Source organism: Acipenser ruthenus, chromosome 4, assembly GCF_902713425.1.
Source record: "Acipenser ruthenus chromosome 4, fAciRut3.2 maternal haplotype, whole genome shotgun sequence".
NCBI classification, from domain to species: domain Eukaryota; kingdom Metazoa; phylum Chordata; class Actinopteri; order Acipenseriformes; family Acipenseridae; genus Acipenser; species Acipenser ruthenus.
Window position 1 is genome coordinate 58,124,057 of NC_081192.1, and position 15,310 is coordinate 58,139,366.

Genomic DNA, 15,310 nt, shown 5'->3' on the forward strand with positions numbered 1-15,310 from the left:
GAAACATTAATTATTATTTTTACGTTTTTTGTTTGTTTGTTTGTTTGTTTGTTTTTTTTATTTTGTTGGAATAAGGGGCCTAGTGGTTTGATGTTCATTCCAAACTTTTATATAATTCTTGATTACATGCACTGTGTTTTGCTAGGGGTTGTATGGCAGTTAGTTAATCTTTGGTTTGATCCTTCTAGCTCATCAAAACCGTATTCTTTACATAGATATATTATTATTATTATTATTTTATTATTATTTATTTCTTAGCAGACGCCCTTATCCAGGGCGACTTACAATTGTTACAAGATATCACATTATTTTTACATACAATTACCCATTTATACATTTGGGTTTTTACTGGAGCAATCTAAGTAAAGTACCTTGCTAAAGGGTACAGCAGCAGTGTCCCTCACCTGGGATTGAACCAACGACCCTCCGGTCAAGAGTCCAGAGCCCTAACCACTACTCCACACTGCTGCCCATATATGGGAAAATAGACAATATGTTAGTAAACGGTAAACTTTCACAGTTTCTACACAAACATGTTCTCATTGGTTCCTCCTTGTTTATGCCATTCATTCGTTATTGGCAGATAAAATGACAGTACAATTGTGTCAGTAAAGCATGCTCTTAAAAAATGTGTTAAAAAAATGGAAATGCTCTGTGACTTAGAAAAGGTGTCTTTCAATATACTTTTGCACCTGTCAGATAGCTGCAGAGATTGGGGTCCAGCATGGTGTGTGTCTGCATTTCATTATGAAGGGAACAACTGAGTACTTCTTCATTTATTTAGTATGTCCCTCATCAGATTTGCAGTGCATATCTTATTATTAATAGTCTACCTCGGAAAGCCGAAAAGTGTATGTATAAGTCCTCTGCGAATATTCTAGAGCATTTAATAGGATACTTCCAGATTAGGGTTGCCACCTGTCCGGGTTTGACCCAGACAGTCCGGGAATTGGCATCTGTGTCAGGGTGGCAGGAATTAACAAACACGGACGTCCTAATGTCCAATTTTAAGTTAAATACATAAGAAACACCAACCTTCCTTTAATATTTTCTTTGACATACCGTATAACAGGACATTTTTGAGTGGAATTTATTTTGGCTTTATTGGGGGTTTGGATTAGATCGGCAATAATACTTCCACCAATCAAAGTGTGGCATACAGTGTGTGATCCCGCCCTCTGACAGACAGGTGGTATGCAGCACAGGTTAAAGAAGCGCTCGCTGGACAAGGGAAAGAATGTGTCGGATGTCAAAGTGAATATGAGAATGGCAGTGAGTGATGAAGCCAATTTGCTTAAAAAAATTAAAAGCAGCCCGGACATTTCCATCAATAGATTTAGGAAATCTGGAATTTATGATGCGATCATAAACTCTGACGCTGTGTAAACTGCGCCTGCTACTGTGGTACCTGTAGGACTGTTCTTTTTTAGGGTAAGCAGTTTTGTGTTATTTTTTTATTTATTATTATTTTTTATTTTTACAAGGGGTTAATTAAGTACCAGCCAAAATTGTTTATGCCAGACTTCTGTAACACTGGTGCAATTTTGCTTTGGATTGTTATTGTTGATACGTGTAGATACTACTATCCACCGTGCAGGTATTTACAGCCTATTTGAACACAAGCGATGACTACCTTTGGCTTGTACTTTGAAACATCCCGAATTAATTTAAAACAATCTGTGTGTAATTTCAGTTTTCTTTTCAATGTGGATTGATAATAAATAAAAAAAAGTTTACCATTGATTACTAGCTGTTTTATCGAGCTGTGCTTCATGATATCAGCTTTGAAGTAACATCTGACTATTTGTCTACATCTTGTTTTGTTGATGTTAACGGTAGAGGAAGATGCTTCCTGCTCCTGACTCTGATCACATGACACCATTATAATGTTTCGAGTGTGTGGGAGGTACTGTAGTTGCAACTTTTTTTTTTGTCCAGTGGCGTAAACTCAGTGATCAGAGGATAAAAATAAACATTAGGAACCATGTGTTATTTGTATATAGTTACTGTGTGTGGGCTTAGGTCGGCCAGCGTGTCCTCAGCTCACCGCGCACCAGTGACCCCTGTAATCTGGCCGGGCGCCTGCGGTCTTGCCTGTAAGCTGCCCAGAGCTGCATTGTCCTCCGACACTGTAGCTCTGAGGTGGCTGCATGGTGGGTCTGCAGTATGAAAATAAGTGGTCGGCTGACGGCACAAGTGGAATACAAATGGAGTGTTTTTCAGATGTGGTGTCTGCCTCATGCTTAATGCACTCATGAAGCCTCCATTGAGCCCATGCATTCAGCTGAGCTGCAATATTTATTACTCAAAGTGGCTGTTTGCTTGCTATCACCTCCACAAAGCGGGTGAGCGAGATGCAGACATTCTCCATTGCGAAAGCCTGCTTAATTTTTATAGAGGCCAGAACTAAGGTTACACGCTGTACCAATTCTGCCTTTTTGCCAAAAACGATCTTGACATTTCATGTCAACCAGTCTGTGGAATTGGAGGCTTTCCATCCACCTCCTTCCCAGTCTGATAGGGAGCAACAACTCCATACACTCTGCCCAGTGCGGGCCCTGGCGTACTACATTGACAGGATGAAAAGTTGGAGGCAGTCCGAAAAGATTTTTGTCTGTTATGGGGCAAAGTCCCATGTTCAAGCCCTGTGTAAGCAGAGGCTGTCCAAATGGATTGCAGACAGGGTCAGGACTGCCTATGAGCCAACTTGCCCCCTCTAGAAAAGCTCACTGCCCCTTCCACTAAGGGCATGGCAACTTTGTGGGCTTTATTCCAGGGTGCATCGGTCAAGGACATTTCCTTTACTAGGTTCTACAAACTTAATGTCGTGGATCCTCAAAACCCTGGTTTTGGAACTAGTGTTAAGGGCGGCTTCTCAGTCGACCCTTACAACACAGGCATAGAGGTTAGTTTCTCCCTCAATTTTTTGATGTTTTGTCTTTAAGAGGTAAATACCCATACGGTAATGGTTACATTTCTGTTTCAGGGAACCACTGTTATGATAATAACCTAAAGTTTTTTGTTTTTTGTAGGTTATTTTATTTTTCAAAAAACCACAGGAAAGGGTAACCATTTCCAGTGTTTTTCCGGTGTTTATTGAATATACACCGATTTCATTTTCTTTGTATCGGGAGAGGATCATTTTTTATTGGTTAAAAAATCAGAAGCCGTAGTTATGATAGATAACTTAACGATATCCTTTATTACAATATAGGTTATTTATTGGTGAAGACTCACGCATTTTAGTATGTCTCATTTCCCCTCTTTAAAAATTGTATGTTTTTGATAGAGATAAGATGTTTATTCAAGTATGAAACATCCTCTGACTTTCATGTTATCTTATTTATCTATACATATACCCCTTATTGATTTACAATTATAACTGCAGTCCTGTTGTGTTTTGTTTAATTTTAGTACAGAAGCTGCAGAAACCAGATTGTGTTTGACACAATTTTGGGATCTCAGTATAACCATTTTTTATTTATTTTTTTATTCTGTTCATGTCACTGTAGAAAGCAGGTACATGTATCACTTAAAATGTTAAAATAATAAAAGATATTGAAATAATGTGTATGGTTATTACCTATTTTGTATTTCTTTTACATGCAGGCATTTAGACAACCATCGGATTTGGGAGACAAATGAATTTGCAGTATCCTGTTTTAAGATCATAATGTATTCAATACAGGTACGTGCATGACACTGATCTACAGTGCCATCTTACTTTTGCTTTGAAATCCTTATCCAGAAAACATAAAAAATAAAGGACTGTATTTTTCATAGTCAATTCTATAGCTATTTAAGAATTCTTTTGAGGGAAGCTTAAATGCAGTTGTTAATGCAGCACTGCCAATGCTATTTCAACTGCTAATATCTTTAAAAAACATGTGAGATACCAACTTAATATTTTCAGTGGATGCAAACTCCTTGGACAGTACTTTTCACTTTGACCTGTGACCCAAGATGTTTGCTGTTGGGGTCCTTTGTCTTTTCGTTTTCTGGATGATAGCGCTTTGAGATATTGGCTTCATACTCTGTACACTGCTGTATTTTATGATTATGTAGGTCAAGTTTAATCAAGGGTACCAGTATTTTTAGAAAGCTGCCTTTTCTGCTGAAGCCTCATAATGCAGAAACTGTTTTAGTTACCTTTTATTTACAGGGTTATAAAAACAATGCATATTAAATGTCTGATGACCATGAAATGTAACTCCCACCAAATTTGACTGCTGTATTGAGGTCATGTGACTGTTAAGTTTCTGGAGTGTAAAGACACTTTCACTGGTTTCACGTACCCTGATTTGCAGGTAAAAATGTACAGGATTGTGTTTTATAATACATCTGTGACAGGGATGGCTGTGTGGTGATGTCAGGCCAAATGCAGGAAGAAAGCAAAGAAGCAAGTACTGCAGGACAAAGGTGCTGCGGCGCCGTTTATTTAAACAAACAAAATAAATATCCAAACAAAAACACTTTGCTCACAGAGCAAAAGTAAAAGTTCAAACAAAACAAATCACAAACACAAAACAAAATAGCCAATACAGGTCAGGCCGGGCAATCACCTTCACTGTTCCTATATTTAGATTTATTTTTAAACTCCTCTCGCTCTCGCTCTGTTCCTCCTCTTGAACACTCACCCAGACTGCTGAGCCCTGCAACCTTTTATGTAGGTGACCATCTCCCGATTTAGCAATAAATTAAACAATTAATTAATAGGGAGATGGCCACCTTCTGCACAAGGTTTTTTTTTTATTGTGGATGGGGCTTCCCATCCATACTGCAAAACATACGGCTCTTCGCCGTCACATTTAATAAAACAATAACAAAACAGCACAGCTACGCCATCATATATGCAAATAATAAATCATAAGAATAATATTACAACAAAACAAATACAAAATAATCTTTTTTAACTATTGTCTTTTATTACCATACCATTGGTACTGTATATAAAAGTACAATTATGTTAATAGTGATATTTTAAAAATTGAAATTCACTCGACAAGTGCTTGTTTCATAAAATTATTATTATTATTATTATTATTTATTTCTTAGCAGACTCCCTTATCCAGGGCGACTTACAGTTGTTACAAGATATTACATTATTTGTACATACTATTACCCATTTATACAGTTGGGTTTTTTTACTGGAGCAATCTAGGTAAAGTACCTTGCTCAAGGGTACAGCAGCAGTGTCCCCACCGGGGATTGAACCCACGACCTATCGGTCAAGAGTCCAGAGCCCTAACCACTACTCCACACTGCTGTGATGGTCCTGTATTTTAGAGAAATGTAAGACCATTAGCAAGTTTGGCATTAAGTTCATATCTGCTGAAAGCTTGCTTAATATTGGTTACTGAATATTCGTGATACTGATAAGCAGTGGTGTAGCCCTAAATCTGAAAGTACTGGAATGCCAATTAAAATATTGATTTTTCTTAAACAAATTATACAAACTCACGTTCTATTTGTAGTGGATTATTGCTCTGGACTCTTGACCGGAGGGTGATATCTTGTAACAATTGTAAGTCGCCCTGGATAAGGGTGTCTGCTAAGAAATAAATAATAATAAAATAATAATAATACATTGAACTTGAGGTAACATTTAATAGGTAATGCATGCGTCTCGCATGCGATTTAGGTTAATCCCCCTTGATCGGTGCTGCCAGATTGTTTTGAAAGCATCTAAAGCGGGTAAAAGTTGTCTTTGGTGGTTGGTTATTTTTTTTTTTGTGGTTATTTTTAGCATGCATGTTTTTTTCTATTCCTTTCGATTATGAGGCCATCTGCAACACAGAACTTCAATCACCATGGTGCCCTGTATAGTATATCACATTACGAATCACACAAACGCTGAGTTATTTTTTATTCGTTACCAATTGTCCAGAACTGTATCAGTATCTCATCAAAAAAAAAAAACTGTGTGGGCATTCCAATCTCCGGATCTCAGCATTGACTGATTTACATAGCAGCTTTAAACCCGTGTTTATGTCCACAGTCATATGATGCACTTTTGCTGTCTTCTTCGTCAGCATTTTTACTGAAAAAGGGTTATCCTTCTTACACTAGTACTAGTTTGTAATAGAATTCCTAATGTTCTCTTCATTACATCACAAGGACAACTGGCTGAATCAGACAATTGTGTGGGAGATGTGTGGACTCTTGAGACTCTGCAAACATTTAAAATACGTGCCGGTTATCAGAGCTGCTGATTCGAACTGTACCATGAAAACTGGTATGTAGGGAACCGGACAATGATTTTTTTTTTTCTAGTGGCAAGGCGCAGAAAGATGGTCACTAGATCTCACGCCCCAAAAATTACTGGTATCAACAAATTGATAAATGCTTGAAACAAAGTGGTGGTCGTTTTGAACAGTTATAAATGTCGTACCAACATTTTGTTCTTTTGCATTGTTTTCAATTCTACCTAAATGTTTTCGTTATTGAACAACCCACTGGTGGCCAAACGATGTCACAGACGTGTTTTTTTTTTTTTTTGCATAACATCCTCCACGTACCCTGCAGTTCCTTTTCAAGTACAAAATGTTACCATTACCTAATGGGTACAGGTGCCTAATTTGCCCCAACCAACAGTTTTGGAGGTGATCCTTAAGCGTGCCTATTCATCAAGTGTGTTTGCCACACAGCTGGGCTATTTGCTGAGGTGCCTCTCTGAGATTTGCAGTTATCTGCGTCCACGGGACACCTGTCTGTCCGTCTGACACTGGCAGCCCCACCGCAGATTAAATTTTTCTGTAATTTAGGTAATCCATCTGTGTTGTGAGATTCAAGCCTCAGAATGTTGGCGGGCTTAAACTCAGTGTTGTAGTCCCCGCTGTGGGAGCAAAACCTGAAAAACATGACCCGGGTACATCTTGGATGGGAGCAGAACATTGTATATCGAGTTGCTGAAATCCAATTCAGGCATTCTTGCTGATAAGAAACACAGTTGATAAGCAACTGTTTGAAAACCTAAAAGGTAGGGCTGCATTTTTTCACAGTAAAAAACATCTTATTTCACAGTCTAAAAATAGGTATTTCAAGATCTTTCACGATTAAACATAATATTTATTAAAGCATTGGGGGGTGCCTGGTTGAGTAGAATGGTCCTTTGATCTTTATGGAATTTTGCTTTTGTGGATTCTTTTATTTGGCATTTTGGTCTTTGTTGTTTTAGACAGAAAATGTTTGTCTGTTTGTGGCTTTCAGTGTTTCTTATTGTTAAAAAATTGTCCAAACTTTAATAGATGAAGAAAAAAAAAACATTTGGGTACCATAACATTAAGTACTTTATTGAGACTCCAAACATTTCCTCCGGGACCTTCAGTTCTTTTTGTTCAGTCATGGACCCTGTAACAGGGGAGATCTGGACTGACTGTCTGGCACATGCATGGTACTGCAGGTAGAGGGCAGCAGTCTCGTGGGATCCGCCTGTCAGTCATGGCGATGACACGGAGAGATGGGGAAGAGGGTGTGTGTGCTTTCCCTCTCTCTGAGTGGCTGAGAGGCGGGCCTTGGTAGATTTCTCGGCCCTTAAGAACTGCGCTTGGTTGTGCACTCGGGTGGCCGTGTTTGGGAACACACAGTGACACTGACAGAAGACGTCAGTTTTAAAACAAAAACGAGGTAAGCCTGGCTGGGGAAAACAGCCGGCCTTAAAATAATTTAAAGAGAAAATAAATAACAGAAATAATCACATACCCGAGGGGACATGTTTAGTTGTATGGGGAACTCCGGCCATCCCAGTGTATAGGGTAACAGAGCATAGGACGGAGGCCCGTTCTGACCGGCTTAGCGGCAGTGGGGGCACTGCGTAAGCAGCACTTTTGTTTGTAGTTTTATTACTGTGTTTTATTTTCCCTTTTTTTTCGCCTTTGGTTTTCATTATTATTTACGAGCACTTGTTGTGCCTGTGCCTATGTACCTGTATTGGTAACACCGTGGTTCTGGTTACTGTTGTCAGTATCCAGTCCACGGACAACAGCGCCCTCTACTGGTCAAAATAAATCAGTGCGCCTGAGTGGCGTTACAAATAATGTACTGTCTCCTTGTGTCAGTGAATTGCCCACCACCCTTCCACAGACCCCAATGGGGAAAAGTTTTGGAGAGTCCTGCAGCAGCTTCCCTAGTTAGATGATGAGCTGATAGCCCTTTAGCCAAAACACAGGCATGGCAATTCAAGACATTGCCATTATGAAAAACAGTAAGTGTATTGTGAGTTTTGTACTAAAGCAGAGTAAGCTGTTGCAGGAAAAGGAGTTTATTCATCAACTGACCTTTTGAAGAACGGTGAAAGCAGAAAGCATGGAAATACCTTAGACTGTAATTAGGAAGTGTACACCTACCCCGCACCACAGTAGATAGAGTAATGTGCTACTGAAATAATTAAGTACATTTGGGGAATTAAAAATGTACTTTAATACAGCTGACTTGATTGCATTAGAAAACCTGCCATTCACTGCTAATGACAAAGAATGGTTGAAATATCTGAAATATGAAAATGTTCTTACAAAATATCAAAAAATATAAACATGCTGTTTTCATTGTAGTCATCAGCTTCATAGATTAACCATTCAGCAGAATAAAGCAATAAACAAATGAGTACAAACAAAGTTGTTGTTTTAGTATCACTTTAGTGTCATAAAGTACAACAAGGTGTTGTCGTACTTTAAGCAGTTGAATACAGTACCTGTAGCAACCAACTTGCTCCTAAAGTGGCACCCAACAATTAGATTTGGCGATCAATTGTTTGGGCCTCGGAGCTATTGGCTCCAAAGATAAAAAGTTTGTCTGGAGCCCTACCATACCTCTGTGGGCTTCACCATGCTTTCGCTATACTTTTATTACACTTTGCTATGCTTTTACTGTAGTAGATAAAAGTTAATTAAATATGTATTTTTCTATGTTCCTTGTAGGCCCAGCACTCTCATCATGTGATTCAGCAGGTCCTGGGTCACCTGGATACTCACAACAAAGACTCCCCTCGAGTCAGAGCAGGCATTGTGCAGGTCCTTCTGGAAACAGTTGCCATTGCAGCCAAAGGCTCCATAGGTAGGTTACACTAAAATGCAAACTCATGTGAGTTTTTTCATTCATTGTAAATGTAGTTTTACTTTTTTTTTCATTATTATTTATTTTTGATGTCCCTGTTAATACCACTATTTTGGTACTGAACATGTGAGGGCATCAATGAATGCAATAAATTATTTCTAAATATGCATTCTAAATTCTGAATTTATAAGAAATAATTTTAAACATGCGTTATGTTCCCTTGTTTATTGGAGTTTCACCAGAAAGGTGACAATTGTACTTAAAGTGACCCCTCTGTGTTCTGATTCTCTTTGTATGCATACCATTTGTTGACATATTATTTGATTTTCACAGTCCATTAGCGTGTCCCTGAAACTCATTTTACCTGAAATGAAAATATACTTTATTTGAAGACATGATTGAACAGATATCTTTAATTGTCCATGATATTTTTAAAAACAACCATTAACAGGTTGCAGGAAGCCAATCATGTATCATGTTTTCCAATTATTGATTTGCAGTTGTTTACTTGGTTCAACCTGTACAGTCCCAGCATTTTAGGGTCATCCAAAATGATCATCAAATACAGCAAACATGAAGCGTGTGCTCTTTTATAAGAAAAAGCATATGTTAAAATGATGACATCCAAAGCAGATCCCAGATTAGCACAGACGCGTTGCAGCTAAATACCTTCCTCAGTCTGTATTCAAACAAAATGCATTACATTTCTATCTATATCAATTGGTGGTTATTACAATTAGCTAATTCATTCATTCTTAAAGGGAAATACTAAACATTACAAAAAAAACAGTATACAACAGTTGTTTCTCAATGATGTCTGATACAATTAATTATTTTGCAACAATATTGGAAGTTCCTCATTTAACCCTCCTGGAGATTCAGTTCAAAGCCTATGTATCCATTTTGCTTCTTTCTGTAACAGTATTTTATCACAATCACCACCCCTCCTTGGAGTAACTAGTTCAATAACCAAGAATCTAAAGGAGCAGATGTTGTGTCCCATTAGGTTAAATGTCTCACTGCAGATGATTTAGGGTCATGATTCCTTATAGCACTTTTGTGTTCACAAATTCTCTATTTGTTTTACCCACGTAACAACATGCGTGTCACGGTGCTGTACAAATTGACTTGACCCAAAATGCCACTTAATGAAAATATGGCAAATCTTTATTTAACAGGGGCTGAGGTGGGATTTGAACCGAGGACCTCCTGGTTACAAGCCCTTTTCTTTAACCTCTGGACCACACAGCCTCCTATTATAATATTATAATGTGGATTATAATAATTTCATTCCTCCAGGGCTCCAGATAAGCTGCGTACTGGGTGTTTGACAACACATAAATTACTTATAATATTTAAATTGAATGCTAAAGAATATTGGCAACAGTAAAGAGGACCACAAGGTTACCAGTACTGGTATACAGTCCAGTGCACATACAAGTGCTCAAAAATAATAATGAAAACAAAAGGCGAAAGAAAAAGGGAAAATAAAACACAGTAATAAAGGTGCTGCACTCGGCAGCGTTGTCCCGACCGTCGCTATCCGCATGGCCTGGGTCTCTGTCCTATGCTCACCCATTACCTCAACCTTCTCGTACAATTCAGGGTTCTGCCCAAATTTTTCCCTGCTCCTAAAAATTCATTTTTTTCTCTTTCTAATTACATCGTGTAACAATTTATTATTTTTTTTTTGGTTCCTGGGTAGTAAGTGTTATTTCCTAATTGCTTATGCCTCAAAAGTATTGTGGCTATTATTCCCCACAGACTTTGCTTTTGTGACCAGGACAGTGATATTTTGAAATTTACCTATTTTCCAGAACATTCCAGATAGATTCAGTGCTGAGTAAACTTGGAGTAACTTCTAGAACTTTCTAGAACTTTCCAGTAATATAAATAGTAGTATAAATACAGGGGCCTTAAGCCCACCAGTTCAGTTTAGTTCCAGCTGCCTAAGTGGATACATATCTGCATTTTTCTGAGATGGCATCAAGAGGCTGCAAGCATCTGGCAGACACATTTTGCTATGTCTGCGGCCAATTTATCAAGACAAGAGCGAAAAAGTACTCCGTGGAAGCATCTGCTAAGATGTGTGAGGCCTACAAGGCATATTTCGGCATGCCTGTCGGGGATCAAGACAAACCCTGGGCACCTCATTTCACCTGCGAGCACTGCAAAAAAACTCTGGAAGTAACAATCGTAAGATGGACGATTGTTACTCGGAATTTTAGGTTATAAAATTTGTTAAAATTTTTTCAAATTGTAAAAGTTTTTAATTTTAAAATGTTTTACAATTTTCAATGTTATTGAAAAAATATATAATATATGAAAAATGTTGTGAGAATCACTTACACATTAGTCATGGGTGAAATAAATGTATTTTTGTAGGATGGTACAGAGGGGAAAAGACAGCCATGAAGTTCGCTATCCCACGAATTTGGCGGGAACCCACTGACCACTCAAGCAACTGCTACTTCTGCATGGTGGACCCTTCCAAACGTCGGACTGGCAAGAATGCACCTGCTATCACTTCCTTCATCCATCACCCCGGTGCCACACTGCCATGAGCTCCCCGTACCCACTCCTCCGGAGAGAGAGCAGCCGTCTTTAGAAGAGAGCAGCAAGTCAGAGAGCGAGGAAGACGTTGTAGATCCAGATGATAATTTCAGAGGTGGAGCTGAGGAGAGAAACCCATACTACCCCAACCAAAAAGACCTCAACGACTTCTCACCAAGTCCAGTGCCGAGCTTTTGACGTCTAGGCTCAAGCAGTGGAACTTGTTGGATGAAAGTGTGCAAGTCGCAGATCAGAGGAAGCGTCACCAACCTTTTTCCAGCTTCTTCACCCGTCAAGATGGGCTCTGCTTCTGCCACAATGTGACCAGTCTGTTCAAGGCAATCGGAATCGTCTGTAACCAGAATGAGTGGCGCCTCTTCATTGACAGCTCATCCAGAAGCCTCAAAGCCGTGCTTCTCCATAACGGTAACAAGTACCCGTCTCTTTCCCTGGCTGACTCGGTGCACCTCAAAGAGGATTACAACAGCATCAAGACCTTGCTGGACGCCTTGAAGTATGATGAGTACGGCTGGGAGGTCATAGGAGACTTCAAAATGGTGGCATTCCTGATGGGTCTCCAAGGCGGTTTTACCAAGTTTCCCTGCTATCTTTGCCTTTGGGACAGCAGGGACACCAAGGCGCACTACCACAGGCGGGACTGGCCACAGCGGACCGAGTTCTCTGTGGGGAGGAACAACGTCAAGTGGGAGCCACTGGTGGACCCCCGGAAGGTGCTGATGCCACCACTGCACATCAAATTGGGCCTTATGAAACAATTTGTCAGAGCTCTAGATAAGGAGCAAGGCGAGCGCTTCCACCAGGATATACTGGACTTTGAAGGACAGTATACTGGACCAAGCACAGTATAACAAGAAACATGATGGGAGACTACATTTGGGGGCTGATTCGTGAAAGTGATTTACATTATAATCGTAAATCTCGAAAAACTACTCACTTCTAAATCTTTTGTAGTCATTTTTGTATTACTTTAGTATAAATACATGTTCATTTGGATTCATATGTTGTTTTTTTCTGACTTTTTATGTGAACGAAAAGACACAAATTCGCCTGTTTTCTCATTTCAAAATATCACTGTCCTGGTCACAAAACCAAAGTTTGTGGGGAATAATAGCCATTTTCTATACTTTTAAGGCATAAGCAATTAGGAAATAACAATTACTACACAGGAACAAAAATTGTGTTACATAGTGTTATTTGTTGTGCTCGTTCTTCTCCGGCCGTGCTCGGTCCGGCAGCAGCGCTTCCGCCAGCTGGCTCATTTCATTTTAGAGGGGCAGGCCGAGGGAACAACAGAACGTTATCTTATAGGGTCAGCAATCCCCCAAGACCCGCCTCTCAGCCACTCAGAGAGAGGGAAAGCCAACACACCCTTTTCCCACCTCTCCGTGTCACTGCCATGACTGACCGGCAGATCTACAAGGCTGCTGCCCCCTTCCTGCAGTACCATGCATGTGCCAGACAGTCAGCACAGATCTCGCCCCTGTTACAAATATGCATAGCCATTTTGCTGCACAGCTTAAGTTTGCATCAAGGTTATTGTGCTTCGTTGGTTCCCGGCTTCTCAATGGTCAATTGTGAATATACAGCACACGGTAGCTAGAGAATGGGTCCAAATTCTGGGACACCTAATTGTAGCCTGCCTGGGAATTGCCGGAAACACGCAACCAATAAGTCTGGGTTTTCAATTAAAAAACAACAACAACAAAAAAGGTTTGGTTGAATCCATTCACTTGCAATGCATGTTTGTGACTGGCGAATAAGCGACTGGATTCTTGATCTACAGGATTTCTCTGCACTGTTTTAGTGCCCCTCACCCTAACCCACCCATGTACCTATCTGTCAACATAATTTTTGGAAGGTAAATCTTTAAAATAAATACAATATTCTGTGTTTGGAGAGAGCTGAAATACTTTATATTGCTAAAGCAAGGCGATCAATGAGAGAGTTTTTTTTTAAATAATTTGACATTTTTTTCTTTGGAAATGGAGAGCACAAGAGACTGAGAGAGTAATATTTACAGAAACCACAAAAAACTGTAACAGCCTAGTACTAGTGAGAGAAAACTTGGTGAATGCAGTAGCTAACTACATGAAAGCAGCAACTTTAGGACTATAATATTATAAATATTAAGGCAGGACTAAATGGTTGCGAAAAAAGACATTGTTGGATTTTTTCAGGTGAAAATAAGGAAATGGAAGTTTTTATTGTAAGATTTTGTACAGTAGCTTATAACTCCTTATAGATAGGGTAATAGTTACTATAGAACACATAGAGGAAACCATATGTGCTCTGTCCAGAAATTACCTTGCCTGCGACCTTTGACCTCTCCATGAGTTAAAATGTAAAACTAGCTTGTAACTCCTTACAGAGTATATATAGGTCAATGGTTACTATGGAACACAGACAGGAACCCATATATGCTGTATCCAAAAATCAGGGTCATGGTTACTATGGTGTTTTAAAGTTCTAAAGTATCGTGAGATAATGAACTAATGCAGTATTTTGAATTGAAACTGCTCCATGAAATTGATCTGTTGATGTTACTTGTGCTGCAATTCTACAGCTTGCCAAAATGTCCAACTGGTACTGAGCTTGGAAGCCATAAAACTGCCTGGCAGTTCTAGTTATTTTTATTATTACGCCAAATGTTAAAATGTCTGTAAAATTAGCACCGCTGCACGAAAACTCATGAAACTTCACACAATGGTAGAGGCCTGTGGGAAGCTGAATACTTATGCAATCAATTATTTTCTGTTTTGTATTTGTAATTAATTTAGAACAATTTGTAATTTTATTTTTCACTTTGACATTATGGACTTTTTTTGTGTTGGTCAGTGGCAAAAACTCCTAATTAAATCCATTTTGATTCCATGTTGTAACACAATAAAATGTGGAAAAGTCCAAGGGGGGTGAATACTTTTGAGAGCCACTGTATATCAGAGATGGCCAAACCACAGCTTGCGAGCTGCATGCAGCTCCCGGGCAGTTCAAGTGCGGCTCCCGATGAAATGCTGGGTGACGCACACTATGCGGCTCGAATGAACTGAAGAAAGAATAATAAACAAAAATGAAAAGAAAAGAGAAAAAGTAAAAATAAACATAAGTTCATTATTTCTGTTCTCTTCTTTCTCTTCAATTTCTTTGAGCCTGCATGTTCACTGCAAGCACATTTCATCACTTGACTTTTGACACCGCTCGCTGTTACATGTGTATTTTGATCACCTTGAGTGAAAGCTGGATGTGCATTTTGAATTAAGTGCTCATTTGTTTTGTGGAGACAATGGCATTGAGCAAACCCTCCACGAGTAATAAATGAAAGTATGAGGCTTTTAGCCAGAATGGGTGGAAAAGTTTGCTTTCACTGATAACAGTGGTAAACATCTGTGTCTCATCTGCAACAAATGGCTTACACTGTAGTCTGTACAAGGTGAACATCCTTACTCAGATGAATGAATCTGTTTATACAATTGGAGTGTTGGCACTAGGCTAGAGATTGCATGCTTAAATGTTACATTGCAGGTCTAAAATTAATATTATATTTATCTCGTCACAAGCAGGTACTGTAATTCTTTTGAAAACATTTGTCATGCGCAAAGTTCTCAAGTATTTAAAACATGGAGCAGTGATACAAAAAAATGCTTCTTTTTGTTAAACCCAGCATTTAGAGCTTCCAGAGCTCGTCTTT

The 15,310-nt window shown here is 39.1% G+C and overlaps 1 protein-coding gene across 3 annotated transcripts in view; it reads left to right on the forward strand.

The window, feature by feature from the left end:
• The window catches only part of efr3a (EFR3 homolog A (S. cerevisiae)), a 268,889-nt gene that overhangs the window by 182,767 nt on the left and 70,812 nt on the right, over nucleotides 1-15,310 (forward strand). For all 3 annotated transcript variants that reach the window (XM_033998812.3, XM_033998811.3, XM_033998813.3), the window contains exons 9-10: nucleotides 3,610-3,688; nucleotides 8,916-9,051. In XM_033998812.3, coding sequence (XP_033854703.1) covers nucleotides 3,610-3,688; nucleotides 8,916-9,051 — 215 coding nt within the window. The remainder of the gene's footprint in view (nucleotides 1-3,609; nucleotides 3,689-8,915; nucleotides 9,052-15,310) is intronic.